The following is an 18,028-nucleotide window of genomic DNA, read 5'->3' as shown; positions in this document are numbered from 1 at the left end:
TTTAATTTTAATTTTAGCAACTAAGGCCTCGTGCTTTAATATGCAACTAGATAGTTCGGTTCGTTATAGTACCAACACTCGTTATTATAATTCAAAGAGAAACTCTTGCATCAAATAAATAATAATAAAAACAAATATCGATACCAATACTAATGTTGTGCAGTTTATATTGGTTTGATTCGTTTCCGTTCTTACTTGTTTTTCAACATTGCGATAAAGAATTTATTGAAAACGAACACTATGTTGCTATCGTACCAAACCGCACCAAAATCGATTGAATAATATTTGCATCGATACTGGTATTTATTTTTATTGTTTTTGCTTTTGCTTTGGATAGCCTGATACCATATAACTACAATACCGTACTAAATTGAACTGGACAACACTAATACCGGTACTCATTGTTATGATTTCTTGTTTGATAACGGATACAGTGTCGCTATTGTAGTGAACCGGACATACAAATGGTTTTGGTACCGATATTTATTTTATTGTTGTCTCTTTCGATAAGCTGACCTTGTATCGCTACCATACGGAACATTGGTACCGGTACCTAGGTTCATTTTATAGTTTCCGGTTTCGAAAATTTTCATTTATACAACTATAGCTGTTACAATAAATGAATATCGGTACCAGTAGCGTGACTATCTGAACCGGCGTTCAAACAACATTGGTGCCGGTACGATGTTATTTTTATAATTTTCGGTCGATGTAAAACATACGTTAATTTCTATAACGAATGCATATATCATACCAGTACCGTAACAAACCGAATCAATATCGATCCAATATCCACGGTAACGTACCGTTACAACACACGAGCAAATAACCTGGAATGGTAAAAAGATAGATAAACATAGCTACAGATTTAGTATTTATTTTAATATTACTAAAAGTTCAAATTAAATAATATTAATAAATAAAATTCACAGTAACGTACCGTCACAATGCGTGAGTAAACAACTTAAAATGGTAAAAAAAATAAATAGATAGATAGGGTTATTGGATTTTAATAATCCAAACTTTAACTAATTGGCCGGCAATAATCACAACTTAAAAAGTTCCTCCTGTCAGTCCCAACTTTCAAGCTATTTTCCTCAACCAAGCATTTACTAATTGGGGTCTAACCCAGCTAGTATTTCGCTGATGTGCTAGCTTATGCGGCACCAAACCTGATTATTTGTTGATGTGAAAGCTTATGTGGCACCATCACCATCACCACCTTCATCACCACTACCCACAACCACCGTCTACCACCCCCACCCCCACCGCCCACCACCATTCACCATATCCAGCGAACACCTCACTTTTCCAACCTCCGGCCACCACCATTAAACTACCATCCACAACTCCAACCGCCTCATCGGAAAAACGAAAGACCTAGAGATGGTGGAAATTTTGAAGTTTTGAGCGGCGGGGAAGGTCACTGCAGGTTGGAAATGATTAGTGGTGGTCCCCTTTGGTGGTTTCAGGGGTAAAGAAGGTCGCCAGAATAAGTTGCAGGTCACCGGAGTTGCGTAGGTGGTGGAAATTTTGAACTTTTGAGTAGCGGAGAAGATTATAGGTGGTCGGTAATGACTTGTGGGGGTCTCGTTTGGTGGTTTCAGTGGGTAAAAAGGGTCGCAGGAATAAGTTGCAGGTCACCGGAGTTGCGTAGATGGTTGACATTTTGAACTTTTGAGCAGCAGAGAAAATTACAGGAGGTCGGAGATGACTGGTGGTGGTCTATTTTGGTGGTTTCAAAGTTAAAAAGGGTCGCTGGAATAAGTTTCTGGTCACCGAAGTTGCGTAGATGGTGGAAAATTTGAACTTTTGAGCAACGAGGAAGATTACAGGAGGTCGGAGATGACTGGTGGATGTCTCGTTTGGTGGTTTCAGAGGTAAAAAGGGTCGTCGGAATAAGTTGCAGGTCATCGGAGTTGCAGAGATGGTGGAACATTGAAGTTTTAAGCCGCAGAGAAGGTCAAGGGGGTCGAAGATGATCGGAGTTGCTGGGACAAGTTACTGACGGCGGGAGATGGTGATGGTGCCACATAAGATTCCACATTAGCAAATAACCATGTTTGGTGCCACATAACCTGCAACGTCCGTTAAACTAACTGAGTTAGACCTCAATTAGAAAAAGCTTGGTGGAGGAAAATAGTTTGAAAGTTGAGACTAGTAGAGAGAGTTTTTTAGGTTGAGATCATTACCGGCCAATTAATCAAAGTTTAAATTATTAAAATCCAATATTCCTAATAAATATAGATGCGGATTTAAAATTATTAAAAGATCAAATTATAAATTACTAAAATAACTAAACACCTAAAATTTTTTTTTGTTACTATTCATCTCGACTTTGTTTTCATAAGTATATATAATATAATATAACATAATATAATATATAATATATAATATATAATATATAATATATAATATAATAATAATATAATATAATATAATAATATAATCCGGTTCTTTTTCAATATTTTAATAGGTTTACTATATTAAGGTTCCATCAAAGCTAAAACCAACAATGTACATTTTTTTAATCAAATTACAAAAGAAAACATAAAAACTAAATAATAATGATGTAGCTAAAACGGAAAAAAGTTAAATAAATTAAACATGTAGAAAATAAAACATATACTTTTTAATAAGAAAACAAAACGTAAAAGTAACAAACTTTTGCCGACCCAAGCTTTTGCATCAAAATACATAGTAGCCCTCTCGGATTTGTATGCATCATCTCGAATGTCATCACAAGGTATAGGAGGAAAATATATTCAGAAATGATAATATCTTTGAGACATCAGTGTTATGAATATATGTGTTTTTTTTTATCAATGGGTAGTGAAACGTGACCATGATGTGTGATTTTGTAAACTAAGTTTTAATAATTATAAAAGTTGAGTGAAATAGGGTTAATTATTCTATATAAAGGTTCATAAAAATAAGAAGCGTAATAAGATATTATAGAGTGACAAGTGTTTAAGAGATTAAAACCTAAACCCACTACACTATCATCCAACCCAACCCTACCACCACCAAAAAACATAACACCCCCCCCCCCCCACCCCGTAAAAAAGAAAAAAAAAACTGTACCATACCAAAAAACCCCCCCAAAAAACCTAACCCCTCCCCCCTCTAAAAAAACAAAAAACCTAAACCTCCACCCACACACACCATCCAAAACCTAAACCCCCACAATACCCCTCCCAAGCAAATGTATATATATATATATATATATATATATATATATATATATATATATATATATATATATATATAGGGTAGGGATCCTAAGAGAAGTCCACCCTATATGAGAAACTTGAGAAGCATTCTGCACCACACATTTTTCTAAGCCTTTCGTAATATATACATATGTATAGTTTAAAATTGACTATATACATATATGTATATTGAGTTATACACATATGTATATAGTCAATTTTAAACTATACATATGTGTATATTACGAAAGGCTTAGAAAAATGTGTGGTCCAGAATGCTTCTCAAGTTTCTCAACTAGCCTATCACTTCTCACATGATCCTTTTCCTATATATATATATAGGGCTTGGTTATATAAGAAACTCTATCTTTTAAAGAAAACTATGCAAACACATTGTCAACCATTGATTAGCTTACATCAAACTTGATCAATGGCTATGATAATTTTGGTATGAATAAAATTAAAAAGAAATGAAATTACTGCCATTAGTACCAGTGAAGGGCATTTTCGGAAGTCAACAAACACAACAAACACACTGGAAAACAAAAATCACTGCCATGCAGTAGACATCTAATCAAGAACTGCAAACAAAATTCAATTTTTTTTTCTTCTTTATGTTCAACCCATTATACTCATTACTCCCCTGTTCATGTTTCTCTCTCATCAAAAACAAACATTGAAAACGTTCTTCCGGAACCCTAACACAGTAGCCGATAGTGTCGATCTTGGAGAATGAGGAAGTCGTTCATCATCTTGTCGTCGTCGGTGAAGCTGAAACGATTAAGGAAGATTAAGAGTTCAATTAAAAGGTTAGTTGTTGTAATCGGTCATGTAAAAGGAGCTTTTGTTCAACCGATTTATCGGAAAATGGCAGCTGAGTTTGTTTTGTTTTATATATGTAGGACTTCGAGACCCATATTAGGGCAAAAAAGGTCTGAGAGCCGTAGTGTTGTGATTATATCCGACGAACCCAAGCCAGGACCTTCCAATCAACAATCTGTCTTTGGTCCGACCCAACGGGAGTTAGGTTAGAATTGATATGTCTATGAACCTTTAACATAGTTGAAGGTGATCTATATATGGATAGTGTGTTGGATAAGAAATTGTGCATAACAGAATTTTGTTAGCTGCGTTGCAGTGTATGATGATACCGATAGTGTGTCACCAAGCCATGGGAAAAGACGGAAAACGGGTAACGGTTAACCAGTAATATTGTTTATAATTTGTATAATTTATTGTTGGACTAATCGTTTTCGTTACGAATCTATCGGTGCGTAATGAAGGTTGTGTGGAAAGCAAACGGGGACATACCAAAAATCACAATGGTAAGTTCCTTTTGTTACAATAGTGGCTATTTGCGTATCCAGTTAAATCTGAGTAAATGTTTGAAACTGTAGGGAAGAAAAGCATTTTCGGGGATAGTTCTGGGTGTGGAAATAAAAGAAAACGTGGTTAGTTAAATATTATTGGCTTTGATTAACATGTGTTAATTGGGCTGACCTTGAAAATTCCCTAACATGTGTTAATTGGCAGGGGAAAAAAACAGCGCCGATGATAATTCTGGCAATGTAATGCGAAGAAACCGTGGTTAGTTAATTTTTAAGCCCTTCAAATTTTTGGATGTTAGAAATGAAAAATTGTTACTTGTTTTAACGTATAACTGAAATGTTACCGTTTGTGTTAGAAAGATGTTGTCATAAGTGGTTGTAAAGTATACTTATTTTTTGGGTTGTTGTGGTTTCGTATAAAACGTTATTTCAGTAAGTAGGGCAGATGTGACGGCTACATCGAAGGGTGGGACGTTAAGGACCAAAAAGAAGAAGGGTTCGGAGGACAATGTGAAAGGTGAAGCAGGGAAGCCAAAGGTAGTTGGTAACAAACAGGAAAAGGTTCCGAAAGCCCGTAAGCGAGCAAAGAAGGATGAATTTCCGGGAATAAGGACAAGATCCGCACCACTGCAGTTTTATAAGTGTGTACGGGCATTGACAGAACAACAACGTGAGGCAGTCAGGCAAATGGGCTTTGGTCGTTTGCTTACTTTCAGCGTTGATGGGTTGCCGGCTAAGTTAGGTTATTTTGTTGTGGACAATTTTAATCCCGATAAGATGGTGATATGTACGCCTGCTGGTGGTATCAAGGTGAACAGGAAAGTGATACATAAGTTATTAGGGATTCCGACTGGTGGGCAAAAGATTAGTTCGATTGATAAGCTGCCGATGCTGATTGATACCATTGCGGATTGGAGGGCGAGATACCCGGGTGTAATGGTGCCTCCAACAAAGATGGTGAAAATGATAGATGAGTCCGATGATGAAGACAGTTTTGATTTCCGTATGGATTTTGTAATGTGTTTTGTGGCAGTGCTGGTTGATTGTCATAAACAAAGTTGTTTACGAGAAGAAATCTTAGAGTATCTGGATGACGAAATCGACTTTGCAACAGTAGACTGGTGTGACCTGGTTGTAGATAAGCTGAGAACTTGCAAAGATACCTGGAATTGGCTTGACCCACAAAGTTTCTTCGTTGGTCCTCTCACGATTCTGACGGTAAGTGTAATTTACTTATTTTGGATAATTAACATGTGTTAATATACTGGATTTTTTTTCGGGCTGAACGGATCGTTGTTTCTTGTAGTTGTTGTACGTTGATAGCATTGAGTGCACATGGATGGAAGTAGACAAGGCGGTGTGTCCTTTAGCTTTTTGGAACTTGAAAAGATTGCGAGAGAGAGAAAGGCTTGAAATACTTGCTGGTGGGTTTGGTCTGGGACGGTTTAAAGGATTAACACGTCCAAGAAACTATAACGTGGAACACTGGGCAAGTAAAGAGGTATAGTTATATGCACTAACATGTGTTTTTTACAATTAGTATATAATCTTGGTATCAAAATGTTGAAAAGGTTTTTTCAACAGGAGAGGTTGACGATGGTACGACAGTTAATAAATGTGACAAAGAAGAACAAAGTCAAAATAGAGGGTATGTTAGAATCTCTGTGGGTGGAGAGCCCTGACGACGAGGAAGTACAAACGTTGAAGGCAACGTATGAAAGTATGTTTGAACAGAAAGGGTGTGAAAGTGAGGATCACGATAAAGCGGTAGATTTAGCGTCGCACAAGATCAATTCGGTGTTGGAAGATTTGAAAAATGATGAAAGAATTCACATTAACGAGGGAGAGAACGCTGGTTAGTAACTGTTATTCTTTGTGTTATTTAGTTTATTAATTTGGAATCCATTTATCGATGTGCAAACAATTTCGTAGGGGATGGCGTGGATGACGATTTTTCGGATGGGTTGCCAATAGCTAGCTTGTACAGGAAGTCACTTAATCGGCAAAACAAAAAAATCAGTAAAAGTAGATTGAAAGAAGTAGGATCTTCAGCCATAGACTTTGATGCCCCGGAAGGTGTGTTGATAATGTTTCTGAAATGAACACTGAACCACGTGTTAATGTGATACCTGTTGTGTTGGTTATCATTCTTAAAATGATCACTGTAACACATTTTACTGTGTGGCAAACTGTATTGATTGACATATGTTGTTGTGGTTGCAGCTGATGTTGCGGGCCAATCAAGCGTAGATGATGGTGGAAAAGACTACGCTGAAAAGATGGAAGATGGTGGAAAGTCGGGTCAGGTGAGGAGATCTGCTAGACTGGGGAAGTTAAAGCATGTTAGTGAGATAGAAGAAGGCTTTGTGACCCCAAAAAGACGAAAGACAAATATAAAGTTTGGTGGACCAGACACGGATGGTGGTAAAGAAACAGGTAAATTGTTACATGTATTACCATTTTAAGAGTACGTTTATAGTGCGAAAAGAGTTTATGTCCCTGTAATATAGGTTATGGAATGAAATGTGTAGTCTAACACATGTTAATGTGATAACGATCGTATAGTTTAACATTTTATTGTGGTTGCAGCTGATGTTGCGGGGGAATCAAGCGTACTTGGTGATGGAACTGAGTGTACCGGAGCGCTGGAAGATGGTGGTATGTCGTTGCGGGTAAGGAGATCTCCCCGAGTGAAGAAGTTAAAGGATGCTCCTGAAATAGAAGTAGGCTTTGTGACCCCAAATTGCCGGAAGACAAATATAAAGCTTGATGGGCAAAAAACGGATGATGGCAACGAAACAGGTAAACTGTAACATGTGTTACCAGTTTCATCGTACATTTACATTTAAAAGTACACATTGTTGGTGACGCGTAGTTTGTTGCTCGTTAAAATTTATTACCCTCTAATATGCGTACGTGTCTGAAACCCATTTATTATTAATGTGATGTTATAGGGTTCAACAAGACTGAGAAGCAACGGGAAGAGAGAACACTGGGGTGTAGTGAAGTTGGGGAAGAAACAAATCAAGGCGTCCAAGGTGATAAGATTGTTCATGATGCTGGTAATTCAAGTGGAGGTGACTGTAGTATGGGTGGGGCCAAAGATAATAAAGGAGCAGGAAGCGGGGATAAAAGTGATGTTGAAGAAGTGCATAAGCCGTTGGGTTTAATGCGAGCGATACTGCGTATTAAAGCAGCAGAAGTGCATGGTGCACGTGGTAGTTCCCGTACCCTTTCAGAATGTCTGATTTTAAAAGTGTGCTTTATTACTTTATTCGTTTTAACATGTGTCATCTTGTTTTGATAGATGACGGTGGTTCGGACATGCAGTTTGTTAGTAAAGATGAATATAGAGTGGATACAGACAATAAAGTGGCTGCGAATGACGATGATCAGCTGAACACCGATCTAGAAGCTAATGACGCCAAAAATGATGAGATTTACGAAGCACGGTTTATCTGTGATCAAGAGGTAGCCAAAATGGTCGAGATGGAGGTTAAGGATAGCGAACATGTTGAAGGGAATGAGAATGAAGGTAATCTTCGAAAACCGTTTTATTTGTTTAGCCATATTTAGCCATGTCTAATTTATTCGAGAATGTTTATGCAACTTCAGATAGTAAGATTGAGAATGAAGTTGGGGATGCAACTGATGGAAGTAAAGAAGAAAGTGGTGGCGTCGTGTTTGCATCTGTGGAAGGTGATGTTATTGATAAGGATGAACATGTGGTTTTGGATGGCAAAGGCAAGGGGGCTGTTGACAAGTGTGACCTTGATTTTAACGGTAATTATTTATGCAGCTTCTGATACTAAGTTGTGCATGAGATGTGATAAGAATGTTTTATGCAGCTGAAAAAATTAAGATTGAGCATGATGGGCTGCATTCAACTGATGTAAATATGCAAGAGTGTGTTAGCGTGGTGGTAGACTCTGTCGCATGCGCAACTTTCGATAAGGCTGAGGATGTCGATGGTAAAGGGAAATCGGCTGAAGAGGAGTGGCAGCCGGATAATAACGGTAAAGATTTTCATGCTCTAACATGTGTTAACTGCTTCCCTAACTGTGTCATTTAGTGAGTTAACTTGTGTTAATCATATAAACAGTGGGCGAAGGCGATACGTTTATTGATGAACGTAATTTCGATGGCCCTAATTGGAGTCTTGGAATGACACAAATTGGGGGTGAATTGGACGTGTCACAGAAAATCGGTACGATAGAGCATTAAACAAAAATAGGATTGATGGGTTAGTAGGAGTCATCTATAATATACTTATTTGTATCAAACGTGCAGGTTGCACAAGTGGGAAGGTGGATGAGATGGCTGGTACAGAAACAGTGCTGGAGCGTTCCGGTAAGCTGAACTACATTCATTTACTGTGAAAGTGTTATATTCGTTACCAAGTTACGTGAATTATTTATTTTATATGTGTTTAGGCGATATGGAGGCTACCACAAACTTGAGTATGGTTATAATGGTAGAACCAGTTAGCTCCTATGACCCGGCAATTGCAATCCACAAAGGGCAAACTGGTCTGGAATTTTATGGGGGTGATATGAATGAGGTGGAGGACAATATGTCGCTTGCAAACCGTGTGCGTATGTTAGCTGAGTTGGGGGCCCAAAAAACGAAGCTCCCTTTTAGAGAGAAAGTGGCAGCGGAACCAAATAGATCACCTTACTATATAAGGTCTGTTGACATGGGTCAGCCAATAAGTAAGAAGGAGGCAAATCTGTGGGAGTACATATACGCTGATGAAAGCCCAATGCACTGGTTAAATGGGCATTCTCGTAGGAAGCGGGCAATGGAGGCAAACGTGTAAGTAGAACTGCAACGTGGTTTATTGATGTATAATAATAGTGTAAACCATGAACCAAGTGGATCTAGTTAATTGGTTATATTTTGATTTTTGCCGTAGGAGGCAACAGGGTTCGTCGACGGATGTTGATGTAGATAGTCCGATACACATGGCTGTGTAAGTAGGGGGGTCACCGTAGAAAAATTTAGTTAAATAAAAAGTAACATGTGTTAAAATATGCAATTTAATTTATAATCTGTACATCTGAAACCAGGGAGTTGCTGTTTAGAAGCCCTACCCATGTAGAAGCATCTCGGGCTATGTTCAAGAGTTTAAACGTTGGCAATGAGGTGTCGGATGGTATTATCGACTGTTGGGCGGAGGTGCTAAACTTCCAAGAGAAACGGAAATCACGGGAGGCTTACAGTAGGCAATTCTTTCGTACTAAAGTTGTGGTGAGTGTTTTGTATATAGAAATTACGGTGTGGCAAGTTTTTGACCTTATTAATTTCTCTGTTGTGCTTAAAGTTTCCGTGGATGCTAACAACTGAGGAAGGTGGAGTCGAGGCGCGGATGCACAAGTTTCGGCTTGGAATAAAAGGTGCGGTTAACAGCACTGAAAAAGTTCCTGACTTTAGAAATCACGACATTGTTTTCTTCCCGATATTGGAGCACAAACACTTTTACTTGCTAGTGTTTGAGTTACGCGACCCCGGAATTTATGTCGTTGATAATGACAAAGCCCGCCAAGGTCAGGTGATAGAAGATAGTGTCTACTACCTCCACAAGGACACACCGTATAAGATCGTAAGTTATTAAAATGACCATTGTTGAACAATAAGTGTGTTAATATTGAAGATCTGTTTTTTTATTTAGCATGGCTTGTATATGTGTATGCAGAAAGATATGTTTGTGCAATACCTTCGGGAGGTTAGGAATCCGCGAGCCGATGACATAGACTACTGCAACATCCAGCGTATGCCGGTTCCTTGGGCGACCACAGCAAACACAACTGATTGTTGTGTCTTCTTGATGCGACACATGGAGTGCTACATAGGGAAAAACAAAAGTTTTAACTGTGGGTTCAGCATGAGTGGGGCGAGGAAGATGGCGGAGGTGCGCAAGTTGAGAAAGAGGTATGCGGCGCACATCTTATGTTCGGAGGTGAATGTGCTGCTGCCTAAAATCAAGCAGGACTGCCGAATAGAGTAACACGTGTTAGGGGGTGAATGGTATTTACTGTAGCACCAGTGGGCTTTAAATGCGCCAGCTTTGTTTTTGGATATGTAATGTACTTTGATTTGGGGATGTTGCTTTAAACTTATTGCGGGGTAGGTGTTTTTGTTGGGTATGGCATCGTCACGATGTCTTTTTGGGGATAGACTATCTATATGAAATCTGATGTTTAGTAACTTGGTAATTGTATACTCTAAAGAATATTGATGTGTTGTTGGATGTGTTAGAATGTTATTAATGTAGTTGATGGATGTAGTTGATAATGTTTTAAATGAGGTTGTTTTAAATTATATATTGGTACGTGTAACATTATAGAAAATGAGAAAATGCTGCTTCCTGTTTCCAAGGGGACCACTGTTTCTAAAAATGTAGTAGGATTATTGGAAATTGGGGAAAGTAGGTGGCAGAAGTCTACAAACATAGGGGTTGGTGTCTATAAAACAACTTTATTGGAAAAGGAACCATTGCTTTTTTGCCCCTTATGGTCACATCAAAGTCAAGTCACAAAGACCTATATTAAATGTACCCAGGGAAAACCTCTATAAGTAGTGTAATGAAGAACCAAAGTCATATTCTGTAATACTTCACTAGTTCAGTAAACCATAAACTGTTAGCGGTTCAAAAGTGTGCTAACGTGATGGACCCTTGTAAAGGTAAGGTCACGGCTACCCAACCAGGCATGGAGAAGCGGAAGCAAAAGGGGAAGGAAGCATGTGAGGGCCGGTACGGGGTGTGCTACGAAAGAAAAGTGTTTCACAAGAAGCGAGAAGACGTGAAAACTGGAGTAGCTTCTGGTGACGATGCTTCAGATAGCGGAACCAAAAATGTAGCTGATGTAGCTGGTGTGTCGCAAGAAACGTCACACCGTAGGGAACACGTTTTACCAGAAGCTGAAAAGTTGAAGGGGCTACCAGATGAGTTGGTTAGGTTGCTGACGGATCCAGACCATGAATTATGTGGTTGCCCGTTGTGTCCATACTCACCCGAAACAATCCAGTCCTGGTGTTACCATGACCCATGGGAGAGTGAGCGCAGCCCCTCTCCTCTGTACTTTCATGATGAGGAATTTGCCACACCATGATGAAAAGATTGTTAGAGATGGAGGATAATAAGGGGTAGTTAGTATGTTGAAAGTGGTTGAAGATGTGTTAACCTGATGACCCTATGTTTTAACAAAACGACATACCAATGTCGTTTTGTTGGTATTTTATTATGAATTTTCTTTTTTTTTTGGCAATGGGTTGATGTCATTTCTCGGTAGTCGATCCATTGTTTTAGACGCGGGGTGTAACCTATTAGTAGAATGTGTGGTTAAGTTGGCTAGATGTGAAGTTTAATTCTATAACCTGATGTGTCTTAATATATAAGCTATTGGTGTGGTTAACACAGTTTGTTTTGATCCTTTCCAGTTAAAAAAAACCAAATTATGGGGGCTAACATGTGTTAAGCACTGTTTTTATGCTATGGTAAAAAATATAAACCAAAAACACAATTATCAATGCATATAATATTAAGATAAGCCCATTAATAGCAAACAGAGGTCCACAAAAAAGTAGGGCTACAAACACAAAAGTGGCCAAGGCCATAGAGTTTCTTACAAGACTATTTATGATAAATGGGATCAAAATAGTTCCACCTTCTTACACAAGTAACAGACAAGAGCAGGAGGATGTTAAAAGACTGTTACATGTGTGTAAGAAGGCCAAAATGAAGAGAGTCTCCCATTACATATTACTAGAAAACGAAAATAAAGATTTTAATCAGAGGGTGAGGCACCAGGGGCGGTCTGCCTTTGTTGTTCAGCAGCTGCCTTTGCTGCTTTCATTGCAGCCACCTTAACGCAGTTGCGTGAGTCGTGGTCGTCGACATACAGACCACAACGCTTGCATAAACGAAGCTGCTTTGGACGTTTTGGTGGTTTTGCCTTTGCCTTCTCACCGGGCCCGGAAATGCGAGTATGAGTACCACATCCTTTATTGCGTGCAACTTCTGGATTAGCAACTTCGACTGGAATGTTGATTGGTTGCCCAACTATTTCTTCCATTTCACACTCGTTTGATTCATTTTGAATTGTAGACAATGGTTGCTTGGAAAGCACATTGATCTTGAAATCCCTGAGTTGGTCAACCAATTTTGCCAACGAATCCTCATCGGTTCTGGCCACATCAACGCATTCAGTAACGAGGTCGAGGATTTCATTCCGCATAATGGACGGTGCATGTGGGTTGACTCCGTATCGGCTAGAAATTGAAAAAACCTATTTGGGGAGGGCATCTCGGCGCCACCTATCGTTTATGTATTGGGGTGCAATCCTTTCAACATTTTTCAATCGATAGACGCAAAAGACATGGCGACACAGATATCCGATACGTGTGAAATTCTTGCATGAGCAACTGGCGGATTGGTCTACAGTGTTATACGTAACCTGTTGGGAACATAGACAGCAAAAAAAAGGCCTTTAGATCTAACATATGTTAGAGGATGGGTAATAATGAAATTGCCTAACATGTGTTACCTGATAGACGTTTGTGATGTTGTTCCTTTTATCCAAATGAGTGACGTCTATCAAAATACTGGAATTGCTGGACTCGGTTTGGTTTGTGATGTAGCATAAAAACTTCCCTTTAATTATCTCCTTTTGAACTTGCGCGAAAACAGCGTTTGTGTAAATGGCGAACGCGTGCTGTTCTATCGCTAAATTAGTATTGCCCGTGAACATCGTGGATGAGGTTTTGTACTCCGATACACGTTGCCGATATCGTTGGTTGTCTACCCTATTTTCAAAGCACGTCATAAATTGTACAAGGGTGTTTGCGCTTGTTGAGTTGACCTTGAAGGCAGCGTTAGAGCTTTCGCAGCGTGAAGTGGTCTTCATTAAGCAACACATGGGCAGTTCCCTGAAGTACGCTGGTACCCAAAGATGTTTGATGTTGTACATGTCGTTCAACCAGTTGTGGTCTTGAAGTCCAAATGTTTGTAGGAGGTCATTCCAGCGGGACTCAGACGTTTCAGGTTTGATATAAACATTCCAAACCAACCGGTGAATGCAGAACCGAAGATCAGTGTTATCGAGAACGTCCGCAGAGATCTGAAAAAGTTAATAGTTACTAACACGTGTTAGATTAAAACAGTTTGAAAAGACATATAAAAATTCTGTTATGTTGAATAACACATGTTAAGGGCTAACAAATTAAGCTAACCTTGGAGGGTAGTTTTTTCATTATATGCCACATGCATAGACGGTGTCGTGATTCGGTAAAGACCATAGGAACAACTTGTAGCATGGATGGGTCTTGATCACTCAGCACGAGAGTTGGTTGATTACCGTGTGCCTTCAAGAAAGCCATAAGCAACCACACATAAGATTCAATGGACTCGGTTGATATCAAACCTGCTCCAACTGTAACACATTGGAAATGATGATCCACACCCGTGAATGGCACAAAAACCATCTTGTACCTATTAATAAAAAATTGATTTGATGTTAACAAAATGTAAAACTTTTTGGGTTAGGGTTGTATACTTGGGGATCAGGCCTAACACATGTTAAGGGGGGGGGGGACTAACCTGTTAGTGCTGTAAGTTGCGTCAAAGGCGAGGACATCGCCAAAAGCTTTGTAGTTTAGCTTTGAAATCTCATTAGCCCAAAATACAGAAGACAACTTTCCATTTGATACAGTGTAATCAAAATAGAAGTTGGGTAGGTTGTCAAAGCGCTCACGCAGGTGTTCGAGGAAAACTTGTGCGTCGCGTTCACCAATAAAAATTCGCAACTGGTGGCTAAAGTTTTTAAAATCCACCGGAGTCCCATTGACATTGTGATGCCCTCCTTTTAAAGCTACAAGACATCTATAAGCTCTCATGGGTCCGATACGGTTTAGACTCATATTGTGAATGAATTGTTTGGTGGAGAATGACAGCTTTCGTGATATCTTGCTAAGATCACAGTTGTAACTCTCAACAAGTTCATGATTATGAATATCATTGAAACTCAGAACTGTGTATGAATCATTCGAGATTGAGACTAGAATGCTTGCCTTACAGTCACACCATGTGAAATTGGTCCTCCGGTGCTTTAGAGAAGATTCATCTAGGGTGTCAAAAGTCCTCTTGGGTTGTGGTTTTCCATATTTTGAGCATCGAAGATACTTGTGTGTGGGAATTCCATTCCAGACTTTAGTTTGCCCTTTTTTTACAGAAAAACCTGCTTCAAACGCATAAAGTTCATACATGGAAAGAACATCCGCAAAAGTTGGATAAGATTTCCCACACACTGGTATGAACTTATCAGCGACGTTAGGAATCCAGTAACGGGTTCCCTGAGGGGTATCAAAAACGAAGTATGGATTCGATGGCCCTGCATCAGAAAACAAAAAAGGTTAGGAATCTGCTATATATGGCATGACAAAAGGTTAGAAATCTGTGATATGAGAATAAAGTGGGCTCCCATGTAATATATACAACCGTCTAACTGGCCGTGTGATGATTCAACAAACAGAGAAGGACCATGAGATGATCCAGAAACGGCACCAGGCATGAACTGCATAGGGGAATCTTGGGATGCTACATGTGAACATTATGGAATATGTTTGAACTATGCCATATCTGGGGAAGAAAAGTACAAAACCAGTGTATATAAAAACAGACCTTGTTCATTATCCATAACCTGGTCATCATGAAAAGCGCTGTTCGTGAAATTGTTGGAGATCACAACATCCGTTGATCTAACAGGGACTTCAGATGATCGCGAACAATCAACATGCATATAAGTGTATACAGAAGTTTCGAATGGAACAGGTGAACATTGCCATGCAGTATAGTTGGATTATTCGATTAAAAAGTTGTAAAAGACAAAAAAAAAAAAAACAGAACTTCGAGAAGAGTTAAGTTACATAAATAGACAAACCTGGAGCATTAAATTCCTCATCATTATGGAAGTCGCTGCTAAAGAACCTGTTGGAGAAACTATGGACCGGCGACATTAACTCGAAGGTTGGTGGATTTGTCTCCATGGATATTAATGGAGTTACTTGCTAATTTGGAGTATAATATGAAATGGGGTTTTTCTGTTGAATGTTGAAGAAGATATAAAGGAAAAATTGAAAAAGAAATATGGGGGGGGTGAATGGTACATACGATTTGATGGGCAATAAATGAAGAAGTCAATTCATATTGGGGAAATATCTTGGTGGTTAAGTTAATTTACAAATATAACCTTGTTTCAAAAAGTAAGAGTAAGGGTATGTGTGCAACGTGGCTAAATGTAAGCCACAAGTATAGTTTGCTAAGTTTTCTAAAATAATGGGGTTTCTTATAGAGCATTATCCTATATATATATATATATATATATATATATATATATATATATATATATATATATATATATAGAGAGAGAGAGAGAGAGAGAGAGAGTGGGGATCCTACGGAAAGTGTGTTTTTCCTAGAAAGTCTAGGAAGCGATCTGGGCCATCCAATGGGTGTGTTTAATGGTTGCGATCATCTTGGTGGCATTTTGGAAATATGTGTTTCTTAAAAATAGGATTATTTAATTAATCAGGGGTAGATATGTCATTTAGCTTGTTTTATATAAGGAAATAATTGTCATTCCATAACCACCCCACATTTCATGCGATTTTTCTCTCTCTCTCTCTCTCTCACTTTCTCTCTCTCTCTCTCTTCCTTCTATCCTTCATGAAGAAACACATCGTATTAATCTGCTTGCTAATCTGCTTGCTGTTAAAACACAGCGTCAAGAAATCCTCCAGCATTACCAGCATGGATGGTAAAACACAGCGTATGAATCTGCTTGCTGTTAAAACACAACTGTATGAATCTGAATACTAAAACACAACTGTATGAATCTGCTTGCTGTTAAAACACAACTGTATGAATCTGCTTGCTTTTATAACACAACTGTATGAATCTGAATGCTAAAACACAACTGTATGAATCTGCTTGCTGTTAAAACACAATTGTATGAATCTGCTTGCTGTTAAAACACAACTGTATGAATCTGCTTGTTGTTAAAACACAACTGTATGAATCTGAATGCTAAAACACAACTGTATGAATCTGCTTGCTGTTAAAACACAACTGTATGAATCTGAATGCTAAAACACAACTGTATGAATCTGCTTGCTACTAAAACACACCTGTATTAATTTGCTTGCTGTTAAAACACATCGTCAAGAAAACGGAGATGATACGAATAGTATTTGAATGGTGAAGATGAACTCGGAGATTGTGGGGATGGAGAAGTGTTTGATGATGACGAAGACGAAGAAGGAGAAGGTTTTGAAATACAAAAAAATCTTGGAGAAACAGTTTCCATAATTATAGGCATTGTCATATATATATATATATATATATATATATATATATATATATATATATATATATATATATATATATATATATATATATATATATATATATATATATATACACGGTTGGGATTTAGAGAAAACGGTAGAAAGTGTGAGAACGGTGAGAACGCTTATGGATCGTCCGATTAAAACAATCTATGGACTAGATTGGCGCGGTGGCGTTTTCGTAAATAACATTAATTTTATTACGAGGACGCGCCTCATTAAGGGTAAAAAGGTCTTTACACTTCTATACTAAAACGCCATACTGATGAATAAAACGCCATTACGGACCAAAACACATCGCTATATAAACAAAAACATCCCAGACACAAAAACACACTCCCCAGAACCTGAAACGCCATATTTTCTACTATATACCATTCCTCTTACAAACGCCAAAATCCCCAAAACATCAAACACAACTACTCAAAAAACGTCATATTTTCTACTATATACCATTCATCTTAGAAAACGCCAAAACACTCAAACATCAAAGATTCCAAAAAAATCGACGGTTCTTTCAGATACACTATTTCCTCAGTAAAACGCCAAAAATGCCAAATATCATTTCTTGTATATTCAAATATTGTTCTACGCCAAAGTTTCGGATAATGCATTCTTCCCTGAGGTGCTGTGACTCAAATAACATTTTGCTGCATGAGATGGACAAATCATAAACAAAAACATGCTGGGGTCAGACTTATGTCATTTTTTTGTGTTATGTTCTTGATGAATATTATAATGGCATGAAAAGACGAATGACACTGATGAGTTGTTTGAAGATACATTTTCAAACAAAAAACTTATGTCATTTTGTCTTTCCAAACGGCCACAAAAACACAAGCATGGCTGAGCCAAACCACAAGCGAACATTATTCAAAGAAGAAAGAGACTGATGACAGTGAAGATTTGGAAGATGAATTGTTTTTATTTTTATTTTTTTAATTTTGTTTTTCTGTTGTTTGTTATATATTTTTCAACTTAGAATAAAAAAATACATTATATTAACAAAACGCCAAACAGTCATAATGCATGTGAAACGCCATAAATGAAGTAAAAACGCCAATAACTCTCAAACTATAATGAAAG

At 38.2% G+C, this 18,028-nt stretch overlaps 1 protein-coding gene across 1 annotated transcript; it reads right to left on the bottom strand.

Moving 5' to 3' along the window:
* Positions 1–13,892: 13,892 nt before the first annotated feature.
* LOC110925195 (protein FAR1-RELATED SEQUENCE 5-like) lies at positions 13,893–15,336 on the bottom strand. Its single transcript, XM_022169163.1, has 5 exons — positions 15,219–15,336; positions 15,033–15,134; positions 14,139–14,928; positions 13,963–14,030; positions 13,893–13,903 (listed from the first exon to the last, which is right to left on the bottom strand). The coding sequence occupies exons 1-5, from the start codon at positions 15,334–15,336 to the stop codon at positions 13,893–13,895; spliced, it is 1,089 nt and encodes a 362-aa protein (XP_022024855.1).
* Between the last annotated feature and the right edge of the window lie 2,692 nt (positions 15,337–18,028).

The sequence above is a fragment of the Helianthus annuus genome, chromosome 17 (genome assembly GCF_002127325.2).
Source record: "Helianthus annuus cultivar XRQ/B chromosome 17, HanXRQr2.0-SUNRISE, whole genome shotgun sequence".
Taxonomy (NCBI): Eukaryota; Viridiplantae; Streptophyta; class Magnoliopsida; order Asterales; family Asteraceae; genus Helianthus; species Helianthus annuus.
The sequence above is the reverse complement of the archived record's forward strand: the minus strand, read 5'-3'. Positions and strand labels throughout refer to the sequence as shown.

Coding starts and splice junctions, on each gene's coding strand:
- LOC110925195 (XM_022169163.1), bottom strand. CDS start 15,336: ATGCATGTTGATTGTTCGCGATCATCTGAAGTCCCTGTTAGATCAACG. Junction 14,929..15,032: donor ACACGGCCAGTTAGACGGTT/GTATATATTACA, acceptor TTTCTGATGCAG/GGCCATCGAATCCATACTTC. Junction 14,031..14,138: donor GCAACTTACAGCACTAACAG/GTTAGTCCCCCC, acceptor TTTTATTAATAG/GTACAAGATGGTTTTTGTGC.